The sequence below is a fragment of the Fundulus heteroclitus genome, chromosome 12 (genome assembly GCF_011125445.2).
Source record: "Fundulus heteroclitus isolate FHET01 chromosome 12, MU-UCD_Fhet_4.1, whole genome shotgun sequence".
NCBI classification, from domain to species: Eukaryota; Metazoa; Chordata; class Actinopteri; order Cyprinodontiformes; family Fundulidae; genus Fundulus; species Fundulus heteroclitus.
This window is the reverse complement of record NC_046372.1, coordinates 34,539,095-34,555,992: the sequence shown is the minus strand read 5'-3', so window position 1 is coordinate 34,555,992 and position 16,898 is coordinate 34,539,095. Positions and strand designations below refer to the sequence as shown.

The following is a 16,898-nucleotide window of genomic DNA, read 5'->3' as shown; positions in this document are numbered from 1 at the left end:
CTGCTGGCCAGCTGGGCAACATGTTAAGCAGCTGACTGCAGCAAGGCTACATGAGCAGATAGCCCAACTAATCAACCGGCTAATATAGACTAGCTATATAAAATAATATTCTGCCCTAGAAAACTTCTATTAAATTCAGTGTTTTTTTTATTATATGCTTTTGCGATGGTCTGGGTATGAAAATCAACAATACGATGTTAAACCCACAAAAAGCAATATGTTATATTCGTGAGCTTCAGCATCTCTTGGCAAAAGTTAAAAAATATTATTATTATGCAGAGCGAAAAGTCCCAGCTCTGGAAATATAATATTGCACCCAAGAAGGCCTATGGGTAGCAATATTGGACACATTGCGACGTCGACTGCTGTTTTTTGCTGCTCTATTACGCATGTCATCAAATTATATTGCTGTGCAAAGCTTTTAAGCTAATTTTCTAACGTCGTCTCAGTGTTTCCTCAAACTCTTTGGAGACAAACAATGAAACCCAGACAGGGACGTTGTGATCATGTAACACAATCCTCATCAGTGAAAGTGATCCAGCTGTGCAGATTGTCTCTGGAAATCTAGACCGTAGACGCTTGGTTTACACAAATGCTGGACAATGCCACCAAGACAGAAACGAAACGTGGAAATGCATGAATAATGAATGCAGCCAATCCATATTTGCATTAGCATACTTACTTAGCAGACAGATGGCTACAGCAGTGGTGACAGCCTGAAGCCACCGTCTCTCCAGTCCCATGGCCGTCCGTCACTCTCCTCCACACATCTCGCAGTCTGAAAAACAACACCGTACATCCTGTTTAGCCTTCAGCAGAAAGCCTCTGGCAGCCCTGACAGATCCACATCCCTCACACACCCCTCCTCAGACAAATGTAATCCCTGGAGTCGATGTCTGCACATTATCCAAGCATAACATTACATTCCAGATGTGCTTTGGATGAGACATAAGAGTATTCTTTGAGAAACATATTTTTTATTTTTTAATTGGATTAAGACAAACTGAGCCAATCTTAAAACAACCATTAAAATGCGCCGAGGCTCGGCGTCCTGTGGATGTTTGGGACTTAAGTGTGGGTGTTAGAGACGAGGAAGACCTCTTCAAGGGTCTAGGTGTTTGTACAGATTAACCTGTTGCTTGGGATTGGTCCAGCTCATCCATGATGTCTGCTCTGATTCTAAATAGGGCAACAGGAATGGACAGGTGACGGGACCGACACTAAAAAGTAAGTCTCCCAACTGCAGATGTTATCATATTACCAACAGGAACTTAAGCAGCCTAGACAGACTTCTGTTGGAGGCCAAGCTGACTTAGACTTACATTAAGACTCTTTGCTTCACAGCAGCATCAGGTAAGATTCCTCTGATGACCTGACGCACAAAAAGACTCAAACGAGTCCAACGACAAAATATTCAGATTTCTATCTCCTAATGAGCACGACAGACGTGACTCCACTTGAAAAATGTTGAACTACTCTAAAGTCTGAACAGCTGGAGCTCCCGCGGAGGTCCCTCGCTTCAAATTGGATTGGAGGCGAGTTAATGTTGTTGCCCTCCAAACATGACGAAAGCCCTCTCAACCCTTCCCTTAATTTGCTTTATTCAGCACCCCGACACAAGCTCACTGCTCAGAGTTCACCTGAGCAGCCGCAGAGACGGCCGCGTCAAACGCCAGGGGCAGGACACGACCGAGGACGCAACGCACAAATGCAAACCGACTGCCGCGATCTGCTGAGGAGACATCTGATCGCTTAGCGGCATTTACGCAAACAAACACATTCATTGCTGGGAAATGAAAAAAAAAAAAAAAAAAAAAAAGCCCAGGGTTCATCTCAACAACCCTCGGTTTGGCCTCGGGGATGTTGAAATAAGCACGCCACTCGACGGACTCCGGAGATAAACAACAAATCGGTGCAAATCCAAACTGTTTATGCGTCACCTCCAGCGGGCTAAAATCTGACGGAAGTGATTGCACGTTACGGCATCTTCTTTCCTGTTGTCGGTTCACTTCTATTAACAGCGTGGGGTATGCAGGCTGCAGCAAGTCCCATTATACAGTGTTTCTGCCATTTAAGCTTCCTTCTAGCATTCGGCAATCTTAAATCAGCTTTGTCTCCGCTCCTTCACTCGGAGATATGTGTCAACACCAGAATATACGGCGTGACAGGCTCGTGCAGACAGACAGGGAAAGACTGTTGGAGGGGGGGGGGCTGTCTGCAGGTGCAGTCTTAGACAGAGGCAAGCAGGTTATTTCCTCATGCAGCAGAGCAGAGCCATTTAATTGGCATGTGCACTCTGAGGGTCCCCAGAGGACGCTTGATATTAAATTCAGAGGGAACGCATAAAATGATCCAAAGCAACACGAGGTGCCTTGCAACAGTATTCACCAGAAGATAACGGATACATGGCTCTCAAAGCTTGGAAAAAAGTAAAAACCAAAAAACAAAATCAGAAAAATGAATCGTACATTTGTATTTGTCAGAATGCTTTGCAGGAATCCCCCTTTAATTCAATTCCAGCTGCTCCTCTGTGGGGTTCGCCTTGGTCAGCTTTGCACGCCGGGAATGCTGAGTGTTTGGCGATGCTTCAGGCTAAATGACTGAAGCTCGGTTAGATTGGGTGGAAACTCTTAAGCTTCTCAACTGGATTTAGCTGTGGGCTTTGACTGGACCCTTCTAACATAAAAATGTGCTTGGATCTAAACCAGCCCCTTGTAGTTCTGGCTGTATTTTTAGTGTTGCTGTCCTGGTGGAAGGTGGACTTGCACCTCGGTCTCTCTGACTCTGACTAGCTTCACTGCTCCAGTAGAAAAAAAAGCAACCCCAAAGCATGACGTTGCCACCACATATGTTTTAAGGGGTTTTGTGTATCGGGTAGACGTGTTCTCCCACTGATCTGTGAATCTCTGCAGAGTTACTGGGCCTGCTCCGGATAAACGCTATCCTTGCCGGTCCTGTGGTCTTTCGGTGGACCTCCATGTCTTCTGGGTAGGTTTGTCGCTGTGCCAGACTCTCTTATGCATAGCACAGTGCTATATAAGACGTACAAAGCTTTATAAACTAACCCTGCTTGTATTTTCTCTTTTGAACTTTCTGCCTGATCTGTCTGCTCCTTGGTTTTTCATGGTGCTGTTTGTTCACTAATTTTTCTTCTAACAAACCTCTGAGGTCTTCACAGAAAAGCTGGATAATTCCAGAAATCCTGAAATAAAAGGACTAAAGTGCCTTTTATTTCAGGGTATCAGAGTATAAGGCCTATAAAGACAAACATAGGCCAAATTTCTTACAGGTCTCCTGGGTTTTTTCACCATTAAACCGGGAGGAAGATCCTCTTTCAGCGACAGATATTTCAGACCGAAGCGTGCATGTTGACACCATGTAACGGACTGGATTTTACTGACACAAATTGCTTTGGACCTCAGCATGACTTAGCCTTCTGGACGGCACATTTGTAACACCCAGTCTAATCCTGGCCTCCTGTTTGGAGTGTTAATAGTTTAATTGAATTAGAGATCAAACTGTTGAGACCTATCCAGGGCGTGCTTCGGTGTAGCTGTGCAGTGATCAATCACAGCTACATCCAGTCACAAAGGTCTCCCCCCGCCGGTGGGGGTGTTTCCAGGGACTCTTCTGGAGGAGACAGCATGGGTCCCTCACCGGCAGGGCAGCTTTAATGCGATGTTCGGGCTTTAGGAGGGCGACGACACGTGACGCTCAAACTGACTGATCTTTACAGTCTTTCCCTGATGAAGCGCAGCAAGAAGCGCGATGATAAACACTTGCAGATGTTAAACGTTCGGCCTGACACCAAAAAAAAGAAGAGCTCTGTGCAACCACAATGTATCTGTTTCTGTAAATTTGGGGGGTACAGTCCACGAAGCGATCCAGATTTGCACGGTTTTTTTAGGACATTTACACCTTGAGCAGCGACGACGTCTAAGTCTCGTGGGTCCTTCCATACTCTCGCTTGAGGACAAGCAAAAAGCGTCGCGCCCGGGTAAGAAGCTGATTGCACCCTGTCAGATTTAACAGCGGGTAGGCTAAACCTCTCCACGTAAGTCACCTCTACAACGCCATTATTCAAACGTTCCCCTGACCAACGCATGTCTGCATCGTGCTCCGTCGGACGAGTTGTACGTCGGGCTTTTACTCTTAATAAGTGACCATTAAACTGGCCGTTTGACCCCGTGTGTGCGAGAGAGAGCATGTGTTATCCCTCAGTACCTAAGCGGGCCCGTCAGTGATGCCAGTGACAGATACAGGCCTGATAAGCAGTAGTATTACTCTCTTGGTAATCCCTCCTAATCCTAACAGGTCGCGGCCTCCGCACAAACCTGTGTGCTGCGGCGACTACGAGCGTTACAGAAACTCTGACCGCTCAACCAAAGATTTCCAACAAGGCAGATCACCGTTATTAACACGGTGACTGGTCCCAAAACGCCGGACTAGTCGGCCAGAGCCGGCCAGAGCAGAGCAGTCAATGCATGGATTTAGTTCCCCCCGGCACTGCAACCTAGTTCGGAAAACCCATTGACGCTTGTTTTAACGGAGAGGAAATAAGCCGAGCGCCCAGTCGGCATGGCACGGGAGGGGAGTCCCAGCCTCCCGGGGAAAACCCACTGCATATGGATTAGCAGTGATGGCTGATACGCTAACATGTGCCACTACGGGGGTTTAACAATAATTGCTCGCTGTGCTTTCAGATTCCTCACTCTGCCTCTCTCTTCCGTCCGAGTTTTCCCGTGCAACTCTGATTCCTCGCGTTGCACCGGTAAATCGCCCCATGTGCTTCATGCCTGAGTAGACTGATTGAATCTTTTTTTTCCCTCTCTCCCCCCCGCACATGATCTACATTCATCTACAGTGGCTCAAACGAAGCAAAGCCGCTATAGCGTCGGCCTTTTATGTCCCGGGCTTTTGTTCCTTCGCCGGCTATAACTCTCAGAAGCAGTTTAGTCTTGTAAAGCGAACCGAAGCCCTAAAATGTGAGGTCGTGAACTTTAGCCCAAACGTGCTGACGTACTGCGCAGAATTTATTGGACGCTGACACAATGAGGCTTATTTCTTTCACTTTATACTCCTCTTTACGGCGTGATGGACGGGCCGTTTCACAGACAGGACACAACCGAGATGCAGAACACAAAACCGCGTTAGGTATACGGCGTGGCAGACAGCTGCTAATAGATTGGAGGTTTCTTCTTGTAAAAAAAAAAACAACTGTTTTCTTTCCACTGTCGCCACATGCTTACTCGGGATGCTGCAAAGTTAACAACTCAATGCTGAACGGAGCTCCTTCGATAAACTTTTTAGCAACCGGTATTATAAGATGACCTGACTGTGATTGTAATGCATCATTATACTGGTAGTCTTAGAAAGTATTTACTGGAGTGTGATAATATGATTGCATTACATTGTAATTATTAACTGGATTTGGATCTATACAGGGAAGGACCGGTATGAGATTCTAATGGCATGATAACTTCACTTTCGCTGCATTTAAGCAAAACTTCAAAAGAAGAATGTAAGCATGCCTTTATTTATAAGGGAAAACCGAAAAACCAGTCCTACAGCTGCCTGCATAAAATACCTTATTGATTATTACAGTAATTTTGACTTTAATATCTACACTTAAGCATAAAACGTAAAACTAACACCCGATGGATTTACAGCTTTTCAAGAGCCGATTGCACATTTTTAGTATTATTGTCTTTACGCCGTAATACATGTACAATAATATAATCTCCTGTAATCAGCTGGTTAACTAGTCAGGCTATCTACTCAGCTAGTCAACCTACAGCTGACTGCTTCACGGGCGTGCCACTCATATCTTGAAAATCGCTAAATTAAAACAGTGTTACGTTAATAAGAGTAATGGACGGGGCAACATAGGAATGGAGTGAATATTTTAGCAGTTTTAAAAGCAGAACATGTTCTAACCTCATTATACCTCCACACCAGAAACAAATTCATGTCTAGACCCAAGATTCCTGGATATGAAGTGAACCTGTAAGTGTGTTAAGATGGGATTTGTTACAATTTAGAGCCAGAGAAACAACCTGAACCTCTAACTTCTTCCCTGCTGGATCATGTCTGAATGTATTTCATCCTTTATTTCTTAGAGTTCTCCTTTATAATAGATCCACAAATCAGGAGTAATCATAACTACTCAGCTCATAAATAAGACATCTCTAAGACCAGCCACTTTCTTCCAGCATGTCGGCCTGTCTGCAGCTGACCCCTGGCCATTTAGTTTCACTATTTAAACAATGCAATAGACAGGATAGAATATCAGGGCTTTCTACGAGCCACACCTGCGCTGTTCACGTGGACAGGCTTTAAGCACCTCCAGGCCTTGGATGATACTGGCTTTAACGCCGACTCCAAATGAAACACAGGTTCCTTCTGTTGTGCGTAAATAATTCAAGAGCGGTTCGAAGCCGTATCTGTAATAAATGGTAAAAAAAAAAAAAAAAACAGATGCTTTCGGGTTTGTTTGTTTGTTTGTTTTTTACAGGGGATCCATTTTTTTTTTTAGAACAAAGCACACATATTATACCTTAGTCTGAAATTGTCAAAGGCAATCGAGCTGATAAATAATAAACACAGATGCTTATTGATGGGAAAATGAAGTGGGAGTGAGAATATATACACACAGCGCACCAAGCACAAGAGAGAACAGCGGGTTTCTCAGTAAAGTGTTCAGGACAGCGGAGCAAAGAACAATTTTCAAACAGCAAAAAGACGGCTGCAGGCCTTTGTGTGAAAACAGCGCTGCGCCTTACAGAGCAGCAGGCGGATAAACTGGAGCGGCATGACACCCAGATCTCCTGTTGAACTGAACAGGTGCATCTTTTGTATTACTCTGGGCCTCTAACGCCACACGAGAAGGAGGGCCCTACAAACCCAAATATACTCCCATACTGTAAGCACAGCAGTCAGTTTCTCCTTGTTTTAATCCAGGGAGCTGAGCTCCTGGTTTAAAGGGGCAATGCAGACGGTTAAACCTCTTTAGAGTGGTTTAACATGTAAAAAGGACCCGCTCAGAGATTACAGGTAGTGCATGTGATACGCCCAAAACAACAACACGTTTAAAACAATGGTAAGACTGTGAGCATGGCGGCTACTGAAAATATTTAGGCTGTGGAAAAGCATCCAATGCTACAGTAAGATTAAAATGTGGAGTCATTAACATGCAAGACATAACAGATCAGGGAAGCAGACAGGATTTAAATGGCTAAACACAACATGCTGTCAATCTGAAGGACTGCTGAAGTCATATTGATCTGCAGGGATCCAGATTGACATCATTACCAGTGTTTTTTAGGGGGGTTTCCTGGAAGAGGGCGTTTTAGCACCGCCTGCACCTTACCGTTCGCTGGAGGTCCACTTTCTCAATCCATGGATGCTCTTCTTCTTCTTCTTCTTCTAGGCAGAGTTTAACTGTCCATTCCTTTATAGTTGAGGTTAAATACAAGTTTAGACCAACAACAACAAAAAAACACCTTAAACTGGTTTTAATCGCGCTCCTCCATGCTGATCGGACGTCCCGCGAACTTCTTTGCGTCTTCAGGAAAATCTGATTTTTTTTTCTACCTTCCTCGCTACAATCTGCATCCGATCTCAGCCCATTTGAAGTCAACACAAACTTTTCCTAGCGGTGCATTTCACTTCTTCTCAGTCCAAACTCGCGCAAAGTGCTTTTTCCGGTGCGTTTTAAATCAGAAGAGGCGTCTTCCAGGCGACGTGGAGCATCCAGTGCGCGTCCGTCAGCAGAGCACGCCGCCGCAGGGTCGGTGGGAGCGCTGCTGCTCACTGTCCCCGGCCGGCGCGTCCCTCCTCATTAGCATCGTCCCTCCTTCTACTACGGCGGCTGCACGCGCTCCTGTCGCCGCGCACACCGGCGCAACCACGGGACTTCCCCTTTAAACTTTCAAAATAAAAGCTTTCCCACTCCCGTGAACGCGCCAACACAAACCTCAGGTTCCCAATCGGCTGTTGTGACGATTTCAGTCCTAATTATTAGGTGATTGTTGCTTTTTTTTTTCAGTCATTTTCGTGACTTGGCGTTTTTTTATTTATTAATTTTACTTTTGAACTAGAATGAATAGATAGATAGATAGATAGATAGATAGATAGATAGATAGATAGATAGATAGATAGATAGATAGATAGATAGATAGATAGATATCTTTATTGTCATTTTGTATGCACAAAGTTCGTACGGAACGAAATTTCGTTTGCATACAGCTTGAAAAGAATCACTCTAGAAATCACTCTAAAAATCACAATAGATTGCACTATTTTTGATGAATAAGCTACAACAAATAAAAGAAGAGATTTTCATTCAGTGCTAAAAAAAATGTAAGGGTTCCTGTGAAAACATCAGCTCTCGACTGGAAAAACAAATCGTGCTGAATGACCATTAGATGAAATGGAAGAGGTAATGTTAAAAACAAAAGGAAGAAATTTATCAACCAACAGAGGGCTTAAGCTGATGTCAAACTGAAAACCTGTTGGTGTCTGACGGACCTAATCCTGACGTCCCAGAGGCAAAGCTTTACCAGAGAGCTGGTGCTCTCTGGTAAAATTATTGGAGTTTGCGATCTTATTTACGTTGAAATTAAATTCCTAGCAAAAATGCGCTTGTCTGCATCTCTTATGAAGGGCCTGGCCCCAGTAAGATTTTTACCCCATTTTAAAAATAAAAAGGGTATCTAGATCAACTACCAAATTTGGTGTACAGTTGAGTTGTGGTCCAGGTGCCACGCAAAAAAAAAATAAAAATAAATAAAAAGGTCACAAATGGCCACACTTTGGACACATCTGCTCTAAAACACGTTTTTATCTTTATGGACTATGTTTTTACAGATGATTAGAGGGGACATATTTTTTTGCCTACCTTTAACTTAGCAGCATCTAATTTTCATTTATAAAATAAAGGTCTACCGCCACCAAAGTATGTTTAAAGTCAAATTTATCCGTAGTCACAAACAGAGTTCCAATAAAAGCACATGGCTCCTTTTTCCTGCATGATAATAGAATGCTTTAACTTTGAAAGAACAAAAATCTACTTCCGTCAATCATCCCTCAGTTGCTGAGGAACTTGCCGCAGCTGACGCTTTAGCGCCTCAAACAAAAGCGCCTTTCGCTGTGAGAAGCTGGAGACTGACTGTAACAAAAGGAAAACAAGGCGCCATCTGACGCCTTTCTTACAGATGTAAACAGTGTGTGTGTCCCCCCCCCCCAGGGGCTGCGGTCCTTATCAATGAAGCATTCCACAACTATTAATAAATTATGACACTATCACAGCTTCCTGTGATTAAGCTGTTCTTATTTCATGTTTTACTATCACATATTACAGCGTTTACGGTCACGATAAGTAATCTTTACTACTGAAATGCTATCAGGCAAATACATTTTTAAACAATTGCACAATAATAATAATGATAGTAATAATAATAATAAATACTTAATTAACTTGTCCACCATTATAATATATATATATATATATATATATATAATTATATATTATATATATATATATATATATATAGATAGATAGATAGATAGATAGATAGATAGATAGATAGATAGATAGATAGATAGATAGATAGATAGATAGATAGATAGATAGTAGATAGATAGATAGATATAGATAGATAGATAGATAGATAGATAGATATGTGTGTATATAGATAGATAGATAGATAGATAGATAGATAGATAGATAGATAGATAGATAGATAGATAGATAGATATGTGTGTATATATATATATAATCCATCCATTCTCCCCCCCGCTTAATCCCTCTGCGGGTCGCGGGGGTTGCTGGTGCCTATCTCCAGCGTTCACTGGGCGAGAGGCGGGGTACACCCTGGACAAGTCGCCAGTCTGTCGCAGGGCAACACAGAGAGACAAACAGGACAAACAACCATTCACACCTAAGCCAATTAACCTAACAGTCATGTTTTTGGAGTGTGGGGAGGAAGCCGGAGTACCCGGAGAGGACCCACGCATGCACAGGGAGAAACATGCAAACTCCATGCAGATAGACCCAGGGGTGTACTCGAACCCAGGACCTTCTTATATATATATATATATAGATATATATATATATATATATATATTAAAAGAAAAAATTATAAAATAATTGAAGCTGGCGAGACGTAGTAATTATTTTCTAAATAAAAACGACCTCTGCTGATAGTCGGGTGCTGGATGTGATCTGGGTGAGTCCAGCAAGGGTCCTGTGATGTCCTCAGACTGGCCAACACCTAGTTTTACCTGTCCAGGTGTCAGCGACAGGTATATCCTCATTTAGTCCAGAGATGGAGGCTTTTTTGAGGACCTGTAGGATTGTACGTAGAGCATTTGAAGCAGGGGTCGGTCAAAGAATACAGTAAAAGCAGCTCTGAGTACGTTTTGACCCAAGTATCAGCTTATTTTGAGATATATTAAATAGTTTTTTTAGAACAATATGCAGCATGAAAGGTGAAACACCCTCTACTGCTGCCCCGCTGCTCCGCCTCTGAGCGGAGGACCTATGGGGGGAAGCCCGGCTGTCGTACCGGAAACCACCCGGCAGCTCGGGAGAACGTCCCACTAAGGACAGGATGTCCTATTCCACGCATCGTCCCGTTGAAAAAAAACGATGGAAACCGGACATTTTCATTAATCTATGAATCCATCCCCAGATGCCCGGCAAAGAAAGCGGACACGTCCGGGCAAAAGGGGAACTTTGGTCACTCCAGCTAAACCAGCTATTGGCTAAATATGCTTCGGTTATTCTGAGTCCGGCTAACATTGTGTAGTTTCACATTTTGTTTGCTGTGACACAAACCAAACATTTACAAACTGTTTTTTTTTTATTGTCTTACCTTACATTCACTTTTGAAGCTCTGCAGTAATAAGACATATGTTGAAGATGGTTAAGTGAATGAGAAACAGGTCCCCTCATTGAGGCGTTTACGTTACATTTAAAGTAGCCAATCAGGAGCCGGGAACTCCACCACTAGGTGGCGGTAATGTACCAGAAACATCCCCGCCGAGTAAACACGCCAAATAACTTGTGTATCAAAGGATTGGATGATTGGACGCAATTCAGTGGTAATTTATTATTATTCAACGATTCTGTGACAAGAACAAACCCGACATTAAGATAATTTATACCAAGTGTGAAAGAGTTAGAATGGTAAAACCAAAATTTGGAACATGTATGAATGAATAGGCAAATGGAAGAATTTAAATTTTTTTAGCAGAGCAGGCAAAAATGTATATTTCCAGCCTAATAAGAAATTACGAAATAACAAAGACAGGCAAAAGCCATTAAAAATGAATAAAAGAAAGTAAGAAAACCTGGTTGCATTCTTGAATTTCTGCGCTGTAACACAGTACGACACTTGAGTAATATAATGATAGGAGTGTAGATGAAAATATAAAATAATGGATTCTGATTTTGTCACTACAGGCAATCATTTTTATGTTTCCAGCCTGTTACTATTTACAAAAAATAGCTAAATAAAGAACATAAGGGTATTTAAATAAACATAAGGAAAAGATCAATCAAATGAAATAAAATTACAATTGTGATTCTGATGTTGAAACAACACTATTACCAATCTTTAAATAAAACAAAGTGATGAGAATTTTAAAAACAGGCAACATAAACATTGTAATAACTGCAGATAGATACTATGCCAAACTGCGTGGATAACAGGTAAAGACAACGGATCAATTGATCAATATATTGGAGAGACTGATTTTTGAGTGAAAAAAGAGCACTGCCAACTCAAAATTGCAGCACACCTTTATACCCGTTTTGCAACAAATTGCTAAATAACCTCAGTTATTTCTTTTTTCAACTCACTTTTTATTTAATCCAGTTTCAAAGTTATTGTACATCCATCATACTTATTTCTCAAGTGGTCTTTAACGAGATTAGCCAAGCCGAGCTCTCTGCAGTCCAAACATGAGCTGGATAACCAAAATATCCTTGGTAAACCAACCAGTTCTAATATTGCACAAAACAGACGGTAAAGGAGGATTTCCATGTTATTTATCCTCTTTGGTGCTGAATGGTGTTGTGAGAAAATGCAAAAATTATGAAATGATGAAAGCTTTACTATCCTATTGTTACAAAAACTTTTTTTTTTTCTAACTGAACACGTGTTAAAAACGAAACAAAAAAAAACAAGGAAAAAACTACAATTAAATAAAATTCAGTCATAACCGCTGTTCACTCTTTGGTTTTTAAATTCAAGCTTCCAAAATCTTCTTGCCTCCATCTTATTTTAGTTTCCAGGCCTACTGTAATTGTGGCTGATTAGACAGTGTGCTTCTTGCTTTCCTTAAGAGATGCTGTGAGTGGTCAATGAGAATAAAAACAGCCTTTTCGTCGGAATAAAAAGTTCCTGAGCTGATTTACGGCGCATAATCCGATCCTACTAATACCAGGTATGCTGGGGTCGGTAATTGATCAAGGGGTTGCAATTAATAGCAAGGGTGCATCCTTGAATTATCCCTTTGGAGAGCAGCAGGCTGCCTCGCATCTGATAGGATTAGAAAAGTTCACCCTTTACCAGCAACGTCCTTACACGATTTTGATGTCCTGCGGTGCAAAATGGGGTTGGTCTTTTGTCAGGTTGCCTCAAAATCATGGATATTTACAAGCTGAAAGCAGAGATCAGACGGGGGGGGGGGGGGAAGGCTTGTAATTGCTTTAGTAGCTCCCTGTTTGATAATGCTGACTCAGAGGGACCAGGTGCACCATATGGAGATCAAAGGATCCGAATTAATCACATGAAATCCTCCAAGAAAAAAAAAAAAAAGAACAAATCTGGAAATTAGGTAGGCTTTAGCTGATACACAGGAAGAATCAGTGTGAGAAACTAATTTCTGAAATATACACACATAAGCATATTACAGGCCAAACTACTTCCCCTGATTGTATGATGATAGATCACTTCATGCTTTATAAAAGCTACCGATTTGACACAAACTTTTAGAACAATGTTGGTTGAAAGTTAAATATCATTTACACTAAAAAGGTAGTCCACTTGAGTCATGAAAAAAAGACATTAAGCAAATGAATAAAGGATTGTTTTAATAATTTATTAAGATAGACAAAGACGTCCACATACTAACTAGACATAACACCTACACAAAGAACACCGATTTACAAAAATTATTCATCCTTAGGCTGTTTTTAGCTATTATAAATTCAGTACAAGCGATACATGAGTGCATGCGAGGGCAACAAGGCTGCAGCTAAAGCTTTGGTGCGTTTCAGTCATCAAAGTCAGGGATGTCATCATAGGAGTACCCTGGATAGCCCTTTGATGCGTAGTAAGCTATCCGTAAGTGGTAAATACCAGGCAGGAAGACGATGATGCCGATGATCAGGACAGGCACTGTTCGGTCAGAATTCTGGAACATGTAGTACATTTTTTTTTAATTTAAAATATTGCTTGTTACATTCTGTACAAACATACCACAAAAAAAAGTCTGCTTTAAAAAAAAAAAAAAGTACTCACGGTAACTCCAAAGTATCCAGCCAACAGAAGAGAGCCGATGACGATTAAGATGGAGCCGATGAGAAAGAGCACCGAGGCGAGGGCGATTGCTTTGTACGGGACCTTGGGTGGGCTCCTTTTGAACTGTAGAGGAAGAAAAACTGTGTCGATTAAAATCTTTTCTGTCACACATGAAGTCGTTCAAGTTTGACGCAACGCCCAGAGACAGACAGGAATCGTCTGGAAACAGAAACCTGGCCAGGAAAAGGAATAGCAGTAGCAGCGTGTCAGATTTTAACCTCACTCTGCATGCCATATTATGTCAATCAATCAATCCATCAGCTTTATTTCTAAAACACATTTTAAAAACCACATGGGTGACCAAAGTGCTGTACATTAAAACAAGAAAGGTTTTAAAAAAACAAGTTAAAAACATACACACACACACCACACAACATCGAAAGCTAAAAACCAGGTTCATGGCAAGAGTATTTTAAAAAAAGTCAGTTTTAAAAGAGATTTTAAAAACAGGAAAGAGGGGCCTGTCTGATTGAGCTTCAGGCTAGTTTAGGGACTGTCAGTAGCAGCGGATCAGCTGATCTAAGGGGTCGGGGTGGGCAGTAGGCTGAATCAGGAGGACACTTCATGGATTTTATGAATGATCAGAGACCAGATCACACATCATTGGCCAGATTCCATCATCTAAGATGTTGAGAGAATATTTTAATCCAAGGTGTCAGAAAAACCCATATCATGGGTTTCTGTTGAGATGACTTTCAGGTCCCAGCCATGCTTCCTCCAGAACTGCTGCATCACACCGCTGCCTCTGGGATTTTTAATCAGACCCAATCCAACCAGTTCAGCTACTGTAGAAACCCATCACTGCCGTCATTCCAGTCCAAAGGAAAGCTTTCGACGAAGCTGGTAGCCTCGTCGAAAGCTTTCCAACATGCACAAGGGACGAGTTGAGACCACAAATTTGAGAGAAAGAGAAAAATACAGCAATTTCTACTTCACAGTGTGTTTTATGATACAGTTTGAAAATCAATTATACAGCAAATGTTCTTTAAGATTTTAAGGTGGATGCAAACAAAGCAGTGTGTTCTCTCAGTGACGAGTGGCGGACATGCATGGGAACCAACAGAGTTCTGTCAGGAATATAAACAGTGGCGCACCAGTTCAAGCTCTGACGCGTGGCAGCTGGTCAGCTTTTACCTTTGTTTTGTCATGTAACCAACTCAAACACACAGAGAGCAGAGTGAGCTGTTTTTAATCCCTCAAGGCGTTTTAAAAGACGCTGCATTTCAGGAAAATCTGTAATGAAAGCCTTACTTTGTCACACAGCTGTACTTTTACCAGAGAAACAACCCTTGCATGTGCTAGTAAAAAAACAAAATAAAATTTTTCAAAGGCTCAGGTGCCCAAGTTTTGTTCTTTCGGTTCACAATCTGCTCTTAAACGTATAAATTATTTGTCTGAAATTTCAGTGAGATTGAACTACAACAACCTATAATGTGACCGGAAGGAGGACAGATGAAAGTGGAACTATCCCAACAACAGAGAGGAGGTGAATCCACTGATCTCTATTTATTCACTGGAGTGCTGATTGGCCCGAAATACTGAAGTCACTGGCCCCCATCTTGCTACCCTATTCTCAACAGAAGCCCATAGCATTTGGCTGCAACAACAAGCAGTTTTTCTGTGGGAAGACGTTTTTCATAGGTAATTTTACAGTCAGTGGATGTACTTAAACAGTATCAAGTACGTGCAAATTCTCAACAAGAACCGCAACTCTGTATATCATTACATCATTGAAGATATTTTTGGTAATTTGTGTTACTGTACTACTACTTGCAATTTTTATTTATTATTATTATTATTATTATTATTATTATTATTATTATTATTATTAGTTATTATGTGTGCAGACACACGCTGTGTATGTAATGTATAGACATGTACACTTGAGTGTGTATTTTGCAAATTTGTGATTTTCTCTAGTGCAGAACAGAGAAACTCTGTGAGTGCTTAAATTGCTTCATTAATTTAGCTCTTTTGTAAATCTATGCAGATTTAAAGGCTAATGCACAGACAGCATAAAAGTATATGCCATTTGACATTTTAAAAAGTCTTAAGCCCCCCCTGAACATGAGAAATCATCGTTTTTCGTTCGGCTGTAGCGCACATATTCCCTAGTTCTGGGGGAAAATAGGGAGTACCAATATGGCGGCTGGTGGCTTCACAGCGACGGCCAATCAGCAACCCAGTGACTAAAATAGAGATCAGGGGGTGAATCTCACCAAGTCCTGCGTGTCTCACCTGTAAATCAATGTAGCCGTCATCATCCGTGGCGAAAACCGGGAGTACCTCACTTTGCCGCTGGGAGGATCGTGGGACACAATATCCGAGCTGGCATTTTTCTTCTTCAGCTTTTCGGGAAGTCGTTACACTTTACCGGCGGCGCTTTAACGGCAGGGAGAGCTACGAATAATAAACGGTGGACGGCCATGTTTTCCCCCTCATTTTCCCTCAGAAGCTACGAGAGTTAAAGCGGAGTAAAAAAACAAACCCTGAGCTGCAACAGAGAGACTCCAGCTTTCTACAACACGTTAGTCGAAGAAATCATGGAGGTGTTGTTGTACCAGGAGCTTCCCGCGTTGACGAGTCACGGAATTGCGACTTGTGCGCATGCGCAGCTGTAGAACGTCATCAATACGCAATATTAAAAAACATTAGGTAGATGCTACATTAAACAGTGAACATTATATATTTTTTCTTTAATATACATATATGTATATTAAAGACAATATTTGCTTAATCTCTTCTTTAATTACACGTCTATCTATCTATCTATCTATTATCTATCTATCTAATCTATCTACTATTCTATCTATCTATTCTATCTATCTATTTATCTATCATCTATCTATCTATCTGAGTTGTGTGTGTGTAGCATGTCCTAAAAAAACGTTATGTATTTTTTTCACTCATCAGAAAGTAAAACTTAAATGGATTCATTACACAGTAACACAGACTGAGATATTTTCAAGTCTTTATTTATTTGTTCATTTGTATGTTAATGGCTTGAGGAAAAAAATAGAATTCAGTGTCTCAGATGATTAGAAGATACATAGGATCAATAGAGAGGGAACACTTTAACCAGAAATGTTAGGCTTCTGAAAAGTATGCTTATATCTATATATCTATGCACTTCATTTCTTGGTTGGGCCTTCCTTTGCAAGAGTCACTGCGTCAATGCAATGTATTGGTTCTACGTGGTTTTCTGAAGTCCACAGTCAGCCCATCCGTTTACCTGAAATTTTAGAGCACTTTCGAGCTTCCCACGCTGAAAAATTTCATGGAGATACTGATATCCTCTTCTAGCAG

General features: G+C 41.6%; 2 protein-coding genes across 2 annotated transcripts in view; both read right to left on the bottom strand.

Moving 5' to 3' along the window:
- Positions 1 to 7,856, bottom strand: part of igsf9b (immunoglobulin superfamily, member 9b) — a 40,084-nt gene extending 32,228 nt beyond the window's left edge. Inside the window, 2 exon segments of the mRNA XM_012881278.3 lie at positions 683 to 778; positions 7,370 to 7,856. Of these exon segments, the coding sequence (XP_012736732.2) occupies positions 683 to 743 (61 nt within the window). The 5' untranslated portion in view covers positions 744 to 778; positions 7,370 to 7,856.
- A 5,233-nt stretch (positions 7,857 to 13,089) lies between these two features.
- tmem230b (transmembrane protein 230b) overlaps positions 13,090 to 16,898 on the bottom strand; it is a 4,451-nt gene continuing 642 nt past the window's right edge. Inside the window, 4 exon segments of the mRNA XM_036143914.1 lie at positions 13,090 to 13,425; positions 13,533 to 13,655; positions 15,831 to 15,866; positions 15,869 to 15,940. Of these exon segments, the coding sequence (XP_035999807.1) occupies positions 13,285 to 13,425; positions 13,533 to 13,655; positions 15,831 to 15,866; positions 15,869 to 15,940 (372 nt within the window). The 3' untranslated portion in view covers positions 13,090 to 13,284.